At 46.7% G+C, this 18,281-nt stretch overlaps 1 protein-coding gene across 2 annotated transcripts in view; it reads right to left on the reverse strand.

The window, feature by feature from the left end:
- Window positions 1-10,077, reverse strand: part of DCUN1D1 (defective in cullin neddylation 1 domain containing 1) — a 31,334-nt gene extending 21,257 nt beyond the window's left edge. The window contains exons 1-2 of one of the 2 annotated variants that reach the window (XM_063916338.1): window positions 9,301-10,077; window positions 6,214-6,430 (exon numbers count right to left, since the gene is read on the reverse strand). In XM_063916338.1, the coding sequence (XP_063772408.1) occupies window positions 6,214-6,430; window positions 9,301-9,303 (220 nt within the window). In that variant the 5' untranslated portion in view covers window positions 9,304-10,077. The other variant, XM_063916339.1, reaches the window with a different exon arrangement.
- Window positions 10,078-18,281: the final 8,204 nt, after the last annotated feature.

The following is an 18,281-nucleotide window of genomic DNA, read 5'->3' on the forward strand; positions in this document are numbered from 1 at the left end:
CCCCCTGGACCCTGAGCTGGAACATCATTTCCGCCGTCACCTTCGTGAACACCCTCAGAGCTGTATATAGGCCAAAGGGTAACGCCTGGAACTGGTAGTGATCGTTCAGCAGGGCGAACCTCAGATAGGCCTGATGAGGAGGCCAAATTGGGATATGGAGGTAGGCGTCCTTGATAACCAGGGACACTGGGAATTCCTGACGTTCCAGGCCTGCAATCATTGCTCTCAAAGATTCCAACGTGAATTTGAAAACCTTTAGGTAAGGATTCAAGAACGTCAGATTCAAAATTGGCCTCACAGACCAGTCTGGTTTTAGCACAATGAACAGACTGGAGTAGTAACCTTGTCCTTGATGTTGCAGGGGTACTGGAACAATGACTTGGGACTGGACCAACTTGGTGATGGCCAGTAGTAGCGTAACACGCATATTTTCCAAAGCTGGTAAGCTTGATTTGAAAATTGTTGGGGAGGAGCACCGTCAAACTTCAGCTTGTAACCCTGAGAAATAATGGGGCAGATGTATTAACCCGGAGAAGGCATAAGGAAGTGATAAACCAGTGATATGTGCAAGGTGATAAAGGCACCAGCCAATCAGCTCCAATATGTAAATTAACAGTTAGGATCTGATTGGCTGGTGCCTTTATCACCTTGCACATATCACTGGTTTATCACTTCCTTATGCCTTCTCCAGGTTAATACATCTGCCCCAAGGTCCCTTACCCAGGCATCCTGGCAAGAACTTTCCCAGATGTGGCTGAAGTGACGTAACCGGGCTCCCACCTCGAGATCCTCCCGGGTTGGGTGGGCACCGTCATGCTGAGGTCTTTGCGGAAGCTGAACTGGTGCTCTGTTCTTGAGAGCAACGGCTGGTTTCTTAGGTTTACCCCTGGTGCCTCTAGCTGCATTTGATGCACCTCTGGCCCTAGATCGAAATCTGGTGGACTGAAAGGACTGACTAGACTGTCCCGGGTAGGTACATCTAGCAGGCGGAGCCCCCGAGGGAAGAAACGCGGATTTCCTTGCAGTAGCTTTGGAGATCCATGCGTCCAATTCGCCTCCAAAGAGCCATTCACCTGTAAAGGGAAGAGATTCCACATTGCGTTTGGACTCAGCGTCTGCAATCCACTGACGCAACCGAATGGCTCTGCGTGCTGACACAGCCAGAGCAGTGGTTCTAGCTTTAATATTGCCAATCTCTTTTAGGGAGTCAGAGAACTCTTGCCGTGTCCAGAATGTGTTTTAGGAAAGTCACCGTAGTAACTAGGGTCATGTCACCCGAGAGACCCTCCTTAATTTGAGTAGCCCAGGAGTGAATTGCATGTGTTATCCAGCAACCTGCAATAACCGGTCTTTGAGATACACCTGCAGCAATGTAGATAGATTGCAGTGTGGCCTCTATTTTCCTATCCCCCAGGTCCTTTACCATAAAGGAGCCCGGAGCCGGGAGTACCGCCTTCTTAGAGAGGCGAGAGACTGAGACGTCTACAGCCGGCGATTCTACCCAGAACTTTCTACCCTCAGGGGCAAAGGGGAATGTATGCAAAAACCGTTTTGACACCTGATATTTCTTATCTGGATTCTTCCAGGCTAGCTTAAATAAATCATCTGATTCTTTAGAATCAGGATATGCCTCCTGTCGCACCAAACAAAAAACTGATTTGCCTGAGCAACGAGGCTGGGATATATGGACGGGCCTCTTGCATGCTGGGACCGATTGGTGCAAATCCGCTGACGCTTCATCATATCCCATTGTTATCCTGTGGATAACCTGTTGACCCTGCCAGAGAAAAATCATCTAATTCTTTAGAATCAGGAAATGTGACAGTCAGTTTGTCTTGAGGGAGGAAAAACGACTGCTGATTTGCAGCGTCCTCTAGGGGGACCTTTAGCACATCCCTTATAGCTAAAATGAGGGGTTCAATACAATGTGTAGGAGTGGAATCCCCACCTAAGGGATCCACACCGTCCCCATCATCCTGTATATCATCATCAGAATCTGATAGAAGTGCAGGTAAAGCACGTTTTTGCGCACCTGTATTAGACAGGGGAGGATGGGGAATATCAGCCCTGGCAGCTAGATCTGCTACTGCTTTTTGCAGTTCTTGTGTTTTGTTGGCATTTGCAGTGAGCTGAGATGACATAACAGACATCATAGTTTTGATAGACCCCAGCCAGGTGGGCTTGTGACTCTTCTCCACATTGTCCTCAGCAGTTTGTGAGGACTGACTACACTGCTCACATGATATGGAACCAGATGAAAGAGGGGAGAATCTGGCATTACATACACTGCATAACGTTCATTACGATAATGAAAACACACAATACACATACAACACAGACTGATTACAATGCAAGCCTGCCCTATTGCATGTGAGAGGAGACGCAGAGGAAGAGAGGACAGCAGAACACTCAACGCTGCAGAGCCGCAGTGAGGCTGTCAGTGTTTTTACATAACAGTGAGAACTGCTTATACAATGTAATTACCTCAGAGGAATAATATCTGTGCACAATTAGCGGCTCTTCCCATAATCAACACCCTGTACCAGTGATCTAGCGTGCGACAGTCTGGAGGAGCTGTGTGAGGCTGCTGCTTATGCAGAGGAAGGCGCCAAAATGCAGCTGAGCCCGCTCTGATGTAGGTCCGCCCTCCGTAATGGCGCCGGAGCTACCTATATATATTTATACTGGCCCAGTCTCATAACCATGCTGTAGCCTCACATGAATGTTTAGTACAGCCATTGCTAGCCACTCTCACGCAGGGGCTATAGCGGGTCCCCCCCAGGAGGGACCCGTATGCCTCACCCGCGCTTCTGCCAAACCAATAACCGGGGGGCCCCCCTAGCGGGGTCCCCGGTGTGTACTCACCACCGACGATCACCTTCAGACAGTGTTAGGGGTGTGCGGCGTGCTGCGGTTGCGACAGCCAAGGCGCAGTGCCCCGCTGAACAAACAACCCCTCAGGACGGTGGTCCTGCAGCGGGGAAGCGGCTCTGCACCTCACGAAGCCGGTGACCGTCCCCTCCCCTAACTCCCATGGCGCAGGTATGCTGTTACCCAAACAGCATACCGAAATAAAACAAAAAGTTTAAAATAAAATGAAGAAAAACTCTGGAGCTAGCAGAGTGTGCATCCTCTCCTGAGGGCACTTTTTTCTAAACTGCCTTTGGGAGGGGGCATAGAGGGGAGGAGCCAGCACACCCAGTGGAAGAAATTTAAAGTGCACTGGCTCCTTTGGACCCCGTCTATACCCATCGTACTAATGTGTCCCCAATATCCCTTATGGATGCTAGAGAAATACAAATATGAAAAACGTCTGCGCTATATGGTTTTAAAGCTGCTCCATTAAATGAAAGAGAAATAAATAAATGAGAAGCAGTGCTAAGTATGAGCAATATGGTGTTGTGCTAATAACTGTAAAAATAAAACAGGGTTTGAATAATGTTTACAGCCTTTTTATGTTTGTTTGAAAGGAGTCCATGCTGATGTTACCAAGGTTCCTATAGAGCCGGCTTTCAGAGCAGCATGTAAGCAAGGAGATCCCGGGTGTTGAAGCTAGCTGTCCGTATTCCTACTTGCCTTTTTCTTTTGGTGGTCTCTGGTTGTTCTTCCGGCTGGTTCCCCTGTAGCGCTTGGCCAAGCTTGTGTTTTCCGCAGTGCAAGTGACGTCAAAGACAAAGCACCAGAGAACACGAGCACAGCCGAATGCTTCACGGGAACCAGCCGGAGGAACAAACAGAGACCGCCGAAAGAAAAAGGCAAGTAGGAATAGGGACAGTTAGCACGGACTCCTTTTAAACAAACATAAAATGGCTGTAAACATTATTCTAACCCTGTTTTATTTTTACAGGTATAAGCACAACATCATATTGCTCATACTTAGAGCTCCTTCTCATTTATTTAAGAATGAAGTGGTATTTAGATGCAGAAGGGGAGTACATAGAAGGGGAATGGAGTTAAAATAAGCTTAATATAATTAAACATAAATTACAGCATCAGTCTCTATGTTTAATAGCCACATCTTGTACCTGCCTATTACTGTAGGCTAAAATCACTAGTATTCATGCACACTTCTAATGGGTACGAGGAAAAACAGGTGATGTTGCTGGCTGCAATGTGCCAATTCGGAAAGGTCAAGCCGCTTATTGAACGGTGAGAAAGGAACAGAAAATTTACAACAGGAGTTTTAAAAAATGTTGAAACTGGAATAAAAGTGTGCCAAAGTTCCATTCAGTGTGGGAGCTACAAAATAAGTAATCTAACAGGTAAACTGCATAGTGAAAGGCATTAATTAAAAGGAAAAAGACAATTAAAAAAAAAGAACCATGGAAAAATATCTCTAAGGGTTGGTCACACTATTATGTCTACTTGTTGTTTTTCCAGATAAAAGAATGCAGTGCTCAGAAGCAGTACTCACTTATTTGCAGACACATCCCTACTACAGTGTGTTACCCAACAATATACTACAAACAGAATTATCACGGCTGAAGCAGTTGTGCAACAAAGGAAAGATGTTTTCCATTGAAAGTTATATGCCACAAAGCGAACTTGTAACAGGTGTGGAATTCCACTTGGGCTTTGGACAGGGAGCCCACAATTTACACTTGTGTGTAACACCAAAATAAGGATATTTAAGAGTGGGTTGAGATAGTTAAGGCAATAATCCTTGTGAGCAATTTATGTCTGTATTTTTTACTATTCTTAAATTTAGAAAGAAAGATATTTGCACATGAAACTCGCATTCTCTCTTCTAATAACTGCATGGATACTCTCATAGTATCTGATTTTTTTTCTACTACTGCAATTTTCTAAAGACCCGTACACACTGGTCGATATATCGGCCGTTCTCTTGAACGGCCGATATATCTACCGATATATTGGCGCGTCGCTGTGTGTGTACGGGGCGGTCGGCCGACCGCCCGTACACATGCTGCAGCGGCCGGCGGTGATTCACAGCTGAACTGGGCGGGCGTGTGTACACGCCCGCCCAGTTCATGACGTCAGTCCCCGACGGATCGGGCAGTGTATATGCTCAACACACTGCCCGATCCGTCCATAGATATATCTGCAGATCAATTGATCTGCAGATATATCTATTAGTGTGTACCCACCTTAAGTCTGTGTACACCTGTGGTACTTATTAAACAAAGTATATATTGTTATGTACATGCCATTAGACAAACCTAGGCGGTCACTTGGGACACTAGTTATTGGGGGCACCTAAAACACTGAATGCGTTATCACTCTTCAGTTTTTTTATATCCATTTAGCACGCTCACAAGGAGCACTGGTCACTTACACCTCTTTCATACCGAACCTCTGACCTGGAATATTGCCAGTGGAAACCCCTGGCCCTGGCTTGGTGTGAAAGGGTCTACCCGGGTTGTGTGAGCCGGGCCCGCTACACGGGTTGGACCTGGGACCAACCCAAGTAGACTACAGTGTGAAAGTGCGACCCAGGTCACATTAAAAGCAACAGAGTGCGGGATCACTGGCGCTTGAAGATAATGAATCTCCAACTGCCGGCGAAAGGGACAACTTGGCAGTAACCCAGGTTCAGCCTGCAGTGTGAACACGGTTTGAAGCAACTGTGAAACGGCTTCACATCATGTTCAGTAACACAGGCTGGGCCTGAATCTGAAAGTGGTATAATACTGAGAAAAGCGGCCGGCAGCTCCTTACCTTAATGTTGGCTGGTACTCCTCATTGTCAATAGAGAGATCATAAAGGTCAGGCACAGCGCAAGTGGGTATAAGATCAACAGTATACAGACATTCGGTAGTACAACAACAGATGGTCGATAAGTCGATATGCGAATAGTCGACAATTTTTTTTTTTATTCCAACATTATTTCTAACCCTAAACCTAAGCCTCCCACTAGTGCCTAACCATAACTGTCCCCTTCTGAAGTCTAACTCTCCCCTAAGTGCCTAAAACTAACCCTATGTCTAATACAAGTCCTTAACCATAAAAATCACGAAAAACCATAGGTCTACCTTTTATGTGTCGACCATTTGCATGCAACCAAAGTTCATATCACCCATTTAACTGTCGATCTATTGCCTGTCAATCATGATGTCTACCTATTGACCATCTATCTAATTATTGTGTATCTTCCATCCGAATACCCAATAATTCTGCTCCCATGAAATATTATTTGTTTTAATAAATACCATATTATCTGAATGACAAAGTTTGCAACCTAGCAGTACTTACCCTTGAATCTATTATAAAGTTGCTCTAATTTTTTTCTGTCCAAAGCTCCTTTTACGCTTTCTCTGATATAGAGTTCAGGGTTCTGAAAAAAGTTGTCTGTAGCAACATCTAGCTTCCAGTCATTCTGGGAGAGGCAACTTACTGCAGTCTTTTCACTAGATTGTGTGAAGATCATAAACTGACGAACTTTATCTTTCTGCGAGGATTTCAACTTGTTCTGTGTCAGAAAAAAATAATAACAATGTTGAAACTTTAAATAAAGATTTAATTAAAAAAACACAATTTTTTTTTTTTTTTTTGCATTAATGTTTTAAATGAAAAAAAAAAATGGAATCGTGTACTAGAAACCTTGATCAACAATGTTTTAATGCTTTCTAACATTAATAATGTTATTAGACATTGTTCAATTTACATATTTCAATAAAACCATATTTTACAGCTTTTATTCCTATCACATCTGAATATACGTAGATAGACTAAACCAGTGGTTCACACACTTTTTTGAATCACGGCGCCCTAAAGTATCAGAATTTATTTCATGGCACCCCTAGGCCAAACGTTTCATATTGAGAAATTTAGAAAGATGTATTAAATTAAGTTAATTGTGTGGTGAGGCACAAGATTTGCTTCTGTTTGTCCACATACTGTACTTTATGACTGGCAGCCACCAGCAGTGGTTTTGCCAACTACATTGACCATAAATAATTTTAATTGGTCTTGGACCGCCAATCCAAGGTACCCCTGCAAGTGTTTTGAAACACCCAGTTTGAAAACCACTGGACTAAACATAAATACATATAAGTACACTAGATGAAATTGACTGTAACAACAAGTTAATGTTAAGCATTAGTCCTACTTATTATAATTAAATAAATCTGAATAGTAATATCAAATGTAAAATGCAAAAGCGCTTTTCAGAAAAACACACACACACACACACACACACACACACACACGGAGGAATTAAGCATGAGCACTGGGCATGCCACTGGCATTAAACAACATTTTGATAATTTGGCCTAGCATAGGGCACTGTATGTGCTAAACATAGTTTTACACTCTATACAGGCTATGAACAATCTGAGGGGGTGTAGTATGAGTGGCCGTCGGCCGGGATCCCGGGGGCCAGCATACCGGTGTCGGGATCCCGACTGCCGGCATACCGACAGCTGGGCAAGCGCTAATGAGCCCCTTGCGGGAACGGTGGCGAGTTAAGCGTGCCACGCTATTTATTCTCCCTCCAGGGGGCGTGGACCCCCAAGAGGGAGAATATGTGATGGCATGCCGGCGGTCGGGATCCCAGCGTCGGTATGCTGGTCGCCGGGATCCCGGCCAGCGGCATACTGAAGACCGTCCGTCTGAGGAGTATTGCCTGCTACCCTCTATCTAGTCTGACATCTTTGGAACCTTACTGAACTTGCCCATTGCCCCTCTATCAATGATGTCACTTGTCATTAGGCACACCACCATACAACTGCATGGCCAGATAATTATCAACCTCAGTTAGATAGCTGGGAATAGGGAGGAGATAACCGATCTCTGTACACTGAATGGTGAACTGTGCCTTTAGACTTATGCTATTGCCATCATAGAAACGAATCCTATGACAACAGTTTTTGTTTACATTCATCCCTCAATGTTTCCATTAGACAAATACAATAGAAAAACAATATAGCACCAGAGTTCTTTCAAATGTTGAAAAGAATTGTACATGTTCTGGAACTACCCATGCTAGGACTGTTTGTTGTAACCTCAACCACTGATGTACCTGGTCCTAATGTCCACCATGTCTGGTTTGTAATAAATTAATTAATTCTATCAATTATTAAAATTTGAAATTTATTTTTAGATGCTCGCAGATATGTGCAAGAAAATAAGATAAAGTGTTTAAGACAAGGAATTCTGAAAACATCTTCGTGGCACGGATGGTTAGCGACAACCACAATACACAAGCCTTCAGACAAGGTGTACGTGAAGTTTGCACACAGCTACTGTTACCCTTATATATCACAGAACATGCTGTATATATTGTTCATACAATCAGCTGCTCTAGGCTATGTATCTCAAACATTTATTATATATATCCAGATCTTCGGGGTCTAGTTACTAAGCCTTGGATGGAGATAAAGTCGCTGGAAATAAAGTACCAGCCAATCGTCTCCTGTCATTTTTCAAACACAGCCTGTGGCATAGCGGTTAGTAGCCGATTGGCTCCATCCAAGACTTAGTAAATAGACCCATTATTCACTTAGATATGATACAAACTTGTCAAACAGGACTTATCCTAATATTAAAGTAGGGCGGGACTTTTTTTTTTTTTTAAACATAGATACGGAATCTCATTTATGACCTAGAAATAATGCTTTAGACTTCTGCTTATGTATGAAGTTGGAATTATTGTGAATGCTGGAAGAACAAAATAGAAAATCGGAACGTATGCTGCATGGCTAATTCTGCGCTGTATGACTGCATCTCACATTTATTCAGATGAATTCTCATTTCAGCCACTTTCTGGTCTAGTACAGACGCTACCGTACAGACTACTCAGGAATATGAGGCAAACAGCAGTCTGTGTGTGTATATGTACTATGGTGCCTTCCCTCACTAAGGATGATTACCAATAAAATAAATGTATATCCAGTAACACTGAACACACAGTGAAATATTGTGTGTGTGTGTGTGTGTGTGTATATATATATATATATATATATACATACATACACACACACACACACGTTTGTGTATGTATGTGTTGGTGTGTGTAAGGTGGCTGCCGAGAGCACCTTTCCCTGCATGACATGTCATTATGGAAGTGGAGCACATTACATACATGTTACAGCATCACAGCCATGTCCTCCTATCACCCTCATCGCCTCCCTGATTCTCCTCAGCGCTGATACCCGGGGAAGGACATACACTGACTAGGCCCTGAGACCCCGGGGTGGATTTGCAGCACTGCCCGGCTTTGGGATGCAGCACCCGCCTCGCTTGCTGTATAACGCTCTTATATGAAGGTAGGCCACAGGCCTGCCTGATCCCCGCACTCTCCTGCAAATGGAGGGCCGCGGGCCCGGGTCACTCACTCACCATGTTGGTGCTCGGCCTCCAGGTGAGTGTGAGTGGCGCTCTCCGCTCTCACAGGCTCTCTACGATCTCGCTCATGCGCAATGGTGCTACGGCCTGCGGTGCAGAGGGAGAGGGCAGGCGGCACGGGCAGGCACTGCGGGCCGGGGACACACGGGCACATCGGCCGCGGAGACACAGCAGCAGCCGGGACAGACACAAGGGGGCGGTGCGGAGAGACGGCAGCGGAGGAGAGAGGTAGAGAGAGCCCGAGGAGGCGCACAGACTGCTGCGGGCTGGGTCAGAGACCAGGGAGTCACAGAACACAGACTGTTGCTGGGGATGGGACAGAGGCAGGGGAGTCACAGCACACAGCTGCTACAGAAGGATATGGTTGGTTCTAGCAGGCAGCCTGGCAGGTGAAATGAGGGAGTCACAGCACACAGGGACTTCTGCCGGGGATGGGGCTGAGAGACAGAGAACTCACAGCACACATATTGCTGCTGGGAATGGGACATAGAGAGGGGAGTCACAGCACACACGGTCTATTTACTAAGCCTAGCCTTGGATGGAGATAAAGTATCAGCCAATCGGCTCCTAACTGCTATGCCACAGGTTGTGTTTGAAAAATGATAGGAGCCGATTGGCTGGTACTTTAAATAGACAGACCCATGCTGTGGGGAATGTGGGCAGACAGACTGGGGAGTCAGAGGACACAGCCATCCGAGAGAAACCGGCAGAGTCTCACACAGGACGGCTTTGAGCCGTGTGTGATGCTGTGCGCATGCGCAGCATTAGACACAGCTTGGGAAAAAACCGTTGTGTGTGAAAGCTCCCCTTCACACACACGGTTTACTGGCTGCAAAGACGGCCCGGCAGCTGGACCTTCCAGTGGATACCCGGCAGCCAGGCCGGGACCGTGCCGTGTGTAAAGACACATTGCGCTTAATGTGTCTTTGCATCACGGCAGCGGTTAAAAGCCGGACGGGTTTTTGCCGGGCAGCACCAGCTGGGTAGTGTGTTTTAGTCCAGAGGCTGCTGCTGGGAATCAGGTGTACTTAAATGGTGCCCCAACCAATCAGCTCCTGTCATTTCTCTGACGTCCTAGTGGATGCTGGGGACTCCGTAAGGACCATGGGGAATAGCGGCTCCGCAGGAGTCTGGGCACAAAAGTAAAGCTTTAGGACTACCTGGTGTGCACTGGCTCCTCCCCCTATGACCCTCCTCCAAGCCTCAGTTAGATTTTTGTGCCCGAACGAGAAGGGTGCACACTAGGTGGCTCTCCTGAGCTGCTTAGTGAAAAGTTTAGTTTTTAGGTTTTTTATTTTCAGTGAGACCTGCTGGCAACAGGCTCACTGCATCGAGGGACTAAGGGGAGAAGAAGCGAACTCACCTGCGTGCAGAGTGGATTGGGCTTCTTAGGCTACTGGACATTAGCTCCAGAGGGACCGATCACAGGCCCAGCCATGGATGGGTCCCAGAGCCGCGCCGCCGGCCCCCTTACAGAGCCAGAAGACAGAAGAGGTCCGGGAAATCGGCGGCAGAAGACGTCCTGTCTTCAATAAGGTAGCGCACAGCACCGCAGCTGTGCGCCATTGCTCTCAGCACACTTCACACTCCGGTCACTGAGGGTGCAGGGCGCTGGGGGGGGGGGCGCCCTGAGACGCAATAAGAACACCTTAGATGGCAAAAAATACATCACATATAGCTCCTGGGCTATATGGATGCATTTAACCCCTGCCAGAATACACAGAAAAACGGGAGATAAGGCCGCCGAGAAGGGGGCGGAGCCTATCTCCTCAGCACACTGGCGCCATTTTCCCTCACAGCTCCGTTGGAGGGAAGCTCCCTGGCTCTCCCCTGCAGTCACTACACTACAGAAAGGGTTAAAAAAGAGAGGGGGGCACTAATTAGGCGCAGTATTAAAAATACAGCAGCTATAAGGGGAAAAACACTTATATAAGGTTATCCCTGTATATATATAGCGCTCTGGTGTGTGCTGGCAAACTCTCCCTCTGTCTCCCCAAAGGGCTAGTGGGGTCCTGTCCTCTATCAGAGCCTTCCCTGTGTGTGTGCTGTGTGTCGGTACGTTTGTGTCGACATGTATGAGGAGGAAAATGATGTGGAGACGGAGCAAATTGCCTGTAATAGTGATGTCACCCCCTAGGGGGTCGACACCTGAGTGGATGAACTGTTGGAAGGAATTACGTGACAGTGTCAGCTCTGTATAAAAGACAGTGGTTGACATGAGACAGCCGGCTACTCAGCTTGTGCCTGTCCAGACGTCTCATAGGCCGTCAGGGGCTCTAAAGCGCCCGTTACCTCAGATGGCAGATACAGACGCCGACACGGATACTGACTCCAGTGTCGACGGTGAAGAGACAAATGTGACTTCCAGTAGGGCCACACGTTACATGATTGAGGCAATGAAAAATGTTTTACACATTTCTGATAATACGAGTACCACCAAAAAGGGGTATTATGTTCGGTGAGGAAAAACTACCTGTAGTTTTCCTGAATCTGAGAAATTAAATGAGGTGTGTGATGATGCGTGGGTTTCCCCCGATAACAACTGATAATTTCTAAAATGTTATTGGCATTATATCCTTTCCCGCCAGAGGTTAGGGTGCGTTGGGAAACACCCCCTAGGGTGGGTAAAGCGCTCACACGCTTGTAAGAACAAGGGCTCTACCCTCTCCTGAGATGGCCGCCCTTAAGGATCCTGCTGATAGAAAGCAGGAGGGTATCCTAAAATGTATTTACACACATACTGGTGTTATACTGCGACCAGCAATCGCCTCAGCCTGGATGTGCAGTGCTGGGTTGGCGTGGTCGGATTCCCTGACTGAAAATATTGATACCCTAGATAGGGACAGTATATTATTGCCTATAGAGCATTTAAAAGATGCATTTCTATATATGCGTGATGCACAGCGGAATATTTGCCGACTGGCATCAAGTGTAAGTGCGTTGTCCATTTCTGCCAGAAGAGGGTTATGGACACGACAGTGGTCAGGTGATGCGGATTCCAAACGGCATTTGGAAGTATTGCCGTATAAAGGGGAGGAGTTATTTGGGGTCGGTCTTTCAGACCTGGTGGCCACAGCAACAGCTGGGAAATCCACATTTGTACCCCAGGTCGCCTCTCAACATAAGAAGACGCCGTATTATCAGGCGCAGTCCTTTCGTTCCCAGAAGGGCAAGCGGGCAAAAGGTTCCTCATTTCTGCCCTGTGACAGAGGGAGAGGAAAAAGGCTGCAGAAATCAGCCAGTTCCCAGGAACAGAAGCCCTCTCCCGCCTCTGCCAAGCCCTCAGCATGACGCTGGGGCTTTACAAGCAGACTCAGGCACGGTGGGGGCCCGTCTCAATGAATTTCAGCGCGCAGTGGGCTCACTCGCAAGTAGACCCCTGGATCCTTCAGGTGATATCTCAGGGGTACAAATTGGAATTCGAGACGTCTCCCCCTCGCCGTTTTCCTAAAGTCGGCTTTACCGACGTCTCCCTCTGACAGGGAGGCAGTTTTGGAAGCCATTCACAAGCTGTATTCCCAGCAGGTGATAATCAAGGTACCCCTCCTGCAACAGGGAACTGGGTATTATTCCACACTGTTGTGGTACCGAAGCCGGACGGCTCGGTGAGACCGATTCTAAATCTAAAATCTTTGAACACTTACATACGGAGGTTCAAATTCAAGATGGAGTCACTCAGAGCAGTGATTGCGAACCTGGAAGAAGGGGACTACATGATGTCTCGGGACATCAAGGATGCTTACCTTCATGTCCCAATTTACCCTTCTCACCAAGGGTACCTCAGGTTTGTGGTACAGAACTGTCACTATCAGTTTCAGACGCTGCCGTTTGGATGGTCCACGGCACCCCGGGTCTTTACCAAGGTAACGGCCGAAATGATGATTCTCCTTCGAAGGAAGGGAGTTTTAGTTATCCCTTACTTGGACGATTTCCTGATAAGGGTAAGATCCAGAGAACAGTTGGAGGTCGGTGTAGCACTATCTCAGGTAGTGTTGCGGCAGCACGGTTGGATTCTCAATATTCCAAAATCGCAGCTGGTTCCGACGACTCGTCTTCTGTTCCTAGGGATGATCCTGGACACAGTCCAGAAAAAGGTGTTTCTCCCGGAGGAGAAAGCCAGGGAGTTATCCGAGCTAGTCAGGAACCTCCTAAAACCGAGCCAAGTCTCAGTGCATCAATGCACAAGGGTTCAGGGAAAAATGGTGGCTTCCTACGAAGCAATCCCATTCGGCAGATTCCACGCAAGAACTTTCCAGTGGGACCTGCTGGACAAATGGTCCGGGTCGCATCTTCAGATGCATCAGCGGATAACCCTGTCACCAAGGACAAGGGTGTCCCTCCTGTGGTGGTTGCAGAGTGCTCATCTTCTAGAGGGCCGCAGATTCGGCATTCAGGACTGGGTCCTGGTGACCACGGATGCCAACCTGCGAGGCTGGAAAGCAGTCACACAGGGAAGGAATTTCCAGGGCTTATGGTCAAGCCTGGAGACATCACTTCACATAAATATCCTGAAGCTAAGGGCCATTTACAATGCTCTAAGCTTAGCAAGACCTCTGCTTCAAGGTCAGCCGGTGTTGATCCAGTCGGACAACATCACGGCAGTCACCCAAGTAAACAGACAGGGTGGCACAAGAAGCAGGAGGGCAATGGCAGAAGCTGCAAGGATTCTTCGCTGGGCGGAAAATCATGTGATAGCACTGTCAGCGGTGTTCATTCCGGGAATGGACAACTGGGAAGCAGACTTCCTCAGCAGACGCTCTGGTAACACCGTGGGTGTACCGGTCAGTGTATGTGTTCCATCCTCTGCCTCTCATACACAAGGTACTGAGAATTATAAGATGGAGAGGAGAAAGCACTATATTCGTGGCTCCGGATTGGCCAAGAAGGACTTGGTAACCGGAACTTCAAGAGATGCTCATGGAGGATCCGTGGCCTCTACCTCTAAGAAGGGACCTGCTCCAGCAAGGACCCTGTCTGTTCCAAGACTTACCGCGGCTGCGTTTGACGGCATGGCGGTTGAACGCCGGATCCTGAAGGAAAAAGGCATTCCGGATGAAGTCATCCCTATCCTGATCAAAGCCAGGAAGGATGTAACCGCAAAACATTATCACCGCAATTGGCGAAAATATGTTGCGTGGTGCGAGGCCAGTAAGGCCCGACGGAGGAATTTCAACTGGGTCGATTCCTACATTTCCTGCAAACAGGAGTGTCTATGGGCCTGAAATTGGGGTCCATTAAGGTTCAAATTTCGGCCCTGTCAATTTTCTTCCAAAAAGAACTAGCTTCAGTCCCTGAAGTTCAGACGTTTGTAAAAGGGGTACTGTATATACAGCCTCCTTTTGTGCCTCCAGTGGCACCTTGGGATCTCAATGTAGTTTTTGGGTTCCAAAAGTCACATTGGTTTGAACCACTTAAATCTGTGGAGTTAAAATATCTCACATGGAAGGTGGTCATGCTGTTGGCCCTGGCCTGGGCCAGGCGCGTGTCAGAATTGGCGGCTTTATCCTGTAAAAGCCCTTATCTGATTTTCCATTCGGACAGGGCGGAATTGAGGACTCGTCCTCAGTTTCTCCCTAAGGTGGTTTCAGCGTTTCACCTGAACCAACCTTTGGTGGTGCCTGCGGCTACTAGGGACTTGGAGGACTCCAAGTTGCTAGACGTTGTCAGGGCCCTGAAAATATATGTTTCCAGGACGGCTGGAGTCAGAAAATCTGACTCGCTGTTTATCCTGTATGCACCCAACAAGCTGGGTGCTCCTGCTTCTAAGCAGACTATTGCTCGTTGGATTTGTAGTACAATTCAGCTTGCACATTCTGTGGCAGGCCTGCCACAGCCAAAAATCTGTAAATGCCCACTCCACAAGGGAGGTGGGCTCATCTTGGGCGGCTGCCCGAGGGGTCTCGGCTTTACAACTTTGCCGAGCAGCTACTTGGTCAGGAGCAAATACGTTTGTAAAATTCTACAAATTTGATACCCTGGCTGAGGAGGACCTGGAGTTCTCTCATTTGGTGCTGCAGAGTCATCCGCACTCTCCCGCCCGTTTGGGAGCTTTGGTATAATCCCCATGGTCCTTACGGAGTCCCCAGCATCCACTAGGACGTCAGAGAAAATAAGAATTTACTTACCGATAATTCTATTTCTCGTAGTCCGTAGTGGATGCTGGGCGCCCATCCCAAGTGCGGATTGTCTGCAATACTGGTACATAGTTATTGTTACCAAAAATCGGGTTATTGCTGTAGTGAGCCATCTTTTCTAGAGGCTCCTCTGTTATCATGCTGTTAACTGGGTTTAGATCACAAGTTATACGGTGTGGCTGGTATGAGTCTTACCCGGGATTCAAAATCCTTCCTTATTGTGTACGCTCGTCCGGGCACAGTATCCTAACTGAGGCTTGGAGGAGGGTCATAGGGGGAGGAGCCAGTGCACACCAGGTAGTCCTAAAGCTTTACTTTTGTGCCCAGACTCCTGCGGAGCCGCTATTCCCCATGGTCCTTACGGAGTCCCCAGCATCCACTACGGACTACGAGAAATAGAATTATCGGTAAGTAAATTCTTATTTTTTCAAACACATGACAGGAGTTGATTTGTTGGAGCACCATTTAAGATTAGTAACGAGTGATAAAAAGAATATCACTCATGTTAAATCAGTCCCTAAGATTGTACACATAGGTTTTCCCAGTAAGATTTGCACTTAAAAATGATAATGCATATTTTTGCAGTATCTTGAAATTAAATGCATAAAGTTACTCATGTAGTATTGAATGTATGCGGCTTCTTTTGTAAAATTCATATTTTTGTACTGTGCATGCACACAAAAAATTGTACCACTCCCACACGTGCAGCTTTTGTCACATCCTACACTTACAATAGATTCAGTATGGCATCCCGGCGGTCATAAGACCGACGCCGGGATCCCAATGGTGAGCACAAAGTGTCCCTTTGTGGGCTTGCTGCGCTCTCCACACTTCGGGCCCAGTGGCAAGCTTTGCTTGCCACACTATTGCCCCTTGGGGGGTGACATGGACCACCCCCCGAGTGGGGATTTCAGGCCTCGGTCGGGATTCTGAATGGCAGGATCCCTGGCTGTCGGGATTCCGGCGTTGGTACAATACCTTGGGTGGGATGCAGCAAAGGTAAAAATACCGTCAGACCTCGAAAATACAGTTTTCAGAGGTTTGTCCGCATTTCTAATATGCGCCAAGTTTATGGACTTCTTATCGCAATGTGCACTTAGAGGGATCCAATTGGATGCCTCCCAGTGTCCCCTGCGGCGCACGTGTCATTCGACACACATGTAGAAGGACTCCTGGGTCTTTTTGGTGGTCATTCAAACCCGATTGCATGCTAGCTTTTTTTGCAGCGGTGCGATCAGGGCAGAACTGCACATGCGTATGCCCCGCAATACGCAGGCGGGTCGCACAGGTACAAAGCGTATCGTTGCGGTGCGATGGGTTTTACGAAGAATCCATTTGCACAAGCAATCGCAAGGAGATTGTCAGAAGAAGGCTTTGTAGATGGCAACTGACCATTTTCTGGGCGGGTGTCTGACGTCAACTCCAGTCCCGGACAGGCTTAAGTGATCGAAGCAGCTGAGTAAGTTCTGGGCAACTCAGAAACTGCACAAAGTTTTTGTACCGCTCGGCTGCACATGTGATCGCACACTTGCACAGCTAAAATACACTCCCCGGTGGACGGCGACTATCTGATCGCAGGACTGCAAAAAACAGCTAGTGAGCGATCGGGTCTGATTTACCCCCTTAACCCGGAAGCTCATGTATCACAAAGAAAGCTTTTTTTGCTTTTGTAAATGAAACTTAGCCAAAACATGACATAGATGCATATGCAAAATACACACTGATGATGATGATGATGATGATGATATACAACAACCACTTCTGGTTCCTGAGCCATCCCATTGATAATATACAGATTATTAGTTTTGCTGCTGTGGTTTGTTCACATTATTTGATATTTATATTGGGGGTCGGATGTAATGGAGTGTGAGACGACCGATTCTCCAAGATTCTGGCCGAACTCGTACTTTTCTTTTAAAGTACCAAACATTTATAAGGCAAAACAAACCTGGTTTTGCCTTATAAATGTTTACTGCTTTAAAAAAAAAATTATGACTTTGGCCGGAATCTCGGCGCTCCGGCCATCTCGCACTCCATTACATCCGACCATGGTCTGAGGCAGGAAAGTTGAAGACAACGGATATTTGTGTTTACTTGAACTTAATTACTACCTATGTATTTGCGTCTGTATTTAATTATATTTCATATGGTAAATGCAACTCCATTCTTTTTTATTACTGTAATGAATGAACATCTGAGCAAAAACAATGTGACAGGCTTATTGGATTACAGATATATCATATTTCTGAATTAAACCATACACATGCAAATATGGGGATTAAAAGGCGGTCAGTGCTCATATGCATATGCAGATATATGTACTTAATATGTAAAGTACTACTTTTTGTAACATACAAAAATACACTTACAGCATATTGTCTTCACATTGTTTTCAAAGTAGGTTTGTTTCAAGTAACAGGAAACGCAAGCTACAACAGGGAATCTTTCAGACAGAAATTAACTTTGTTCCAGGATATTATTGAACCCACGTCATATTAGATGTTTGGACACCTTAAGGCAGAGCCGTAACTAGGTATTTTGGTGCCGTGGGCCAGAAAAAGCATTGCCACACACACATTAAAGTGGTCCTGGAGAGGTGGTGGAACTCATTTCCCATGCCACCTACCGCCTCTCCCTAGGTGCTAGTGATAGGGTTTTCGGTACCCCCTGCATTATACATTTGTAGAACACCTATACACAACTACTCACTTACCAAGCTGCCTGTTTATCACCCACTCATACTTATGACAAGCTGGAAACAGCAGCGTGGTGTGTCAGTGTCAAGCATCTCACCCTTTCTCAGTCTCGTTATCGCAGTACTTTATTGTGTACCCCATAGTA

The sequence above is a fragment of the Pseudophryne corroboree genome, chromosome 4, assembly GCF_028390025.1.
Source record: "Pseudophryne corroboree isolate aPseCor3 chromosome 4, aPseCor3.hap2, whole genome shotgun sequence".
NCBI lineage: Eukaryota > Metazoa > Chordata > Amphibia > Anura > Myobatrachidae > Pseudophryne > Pseudophryne corroboree.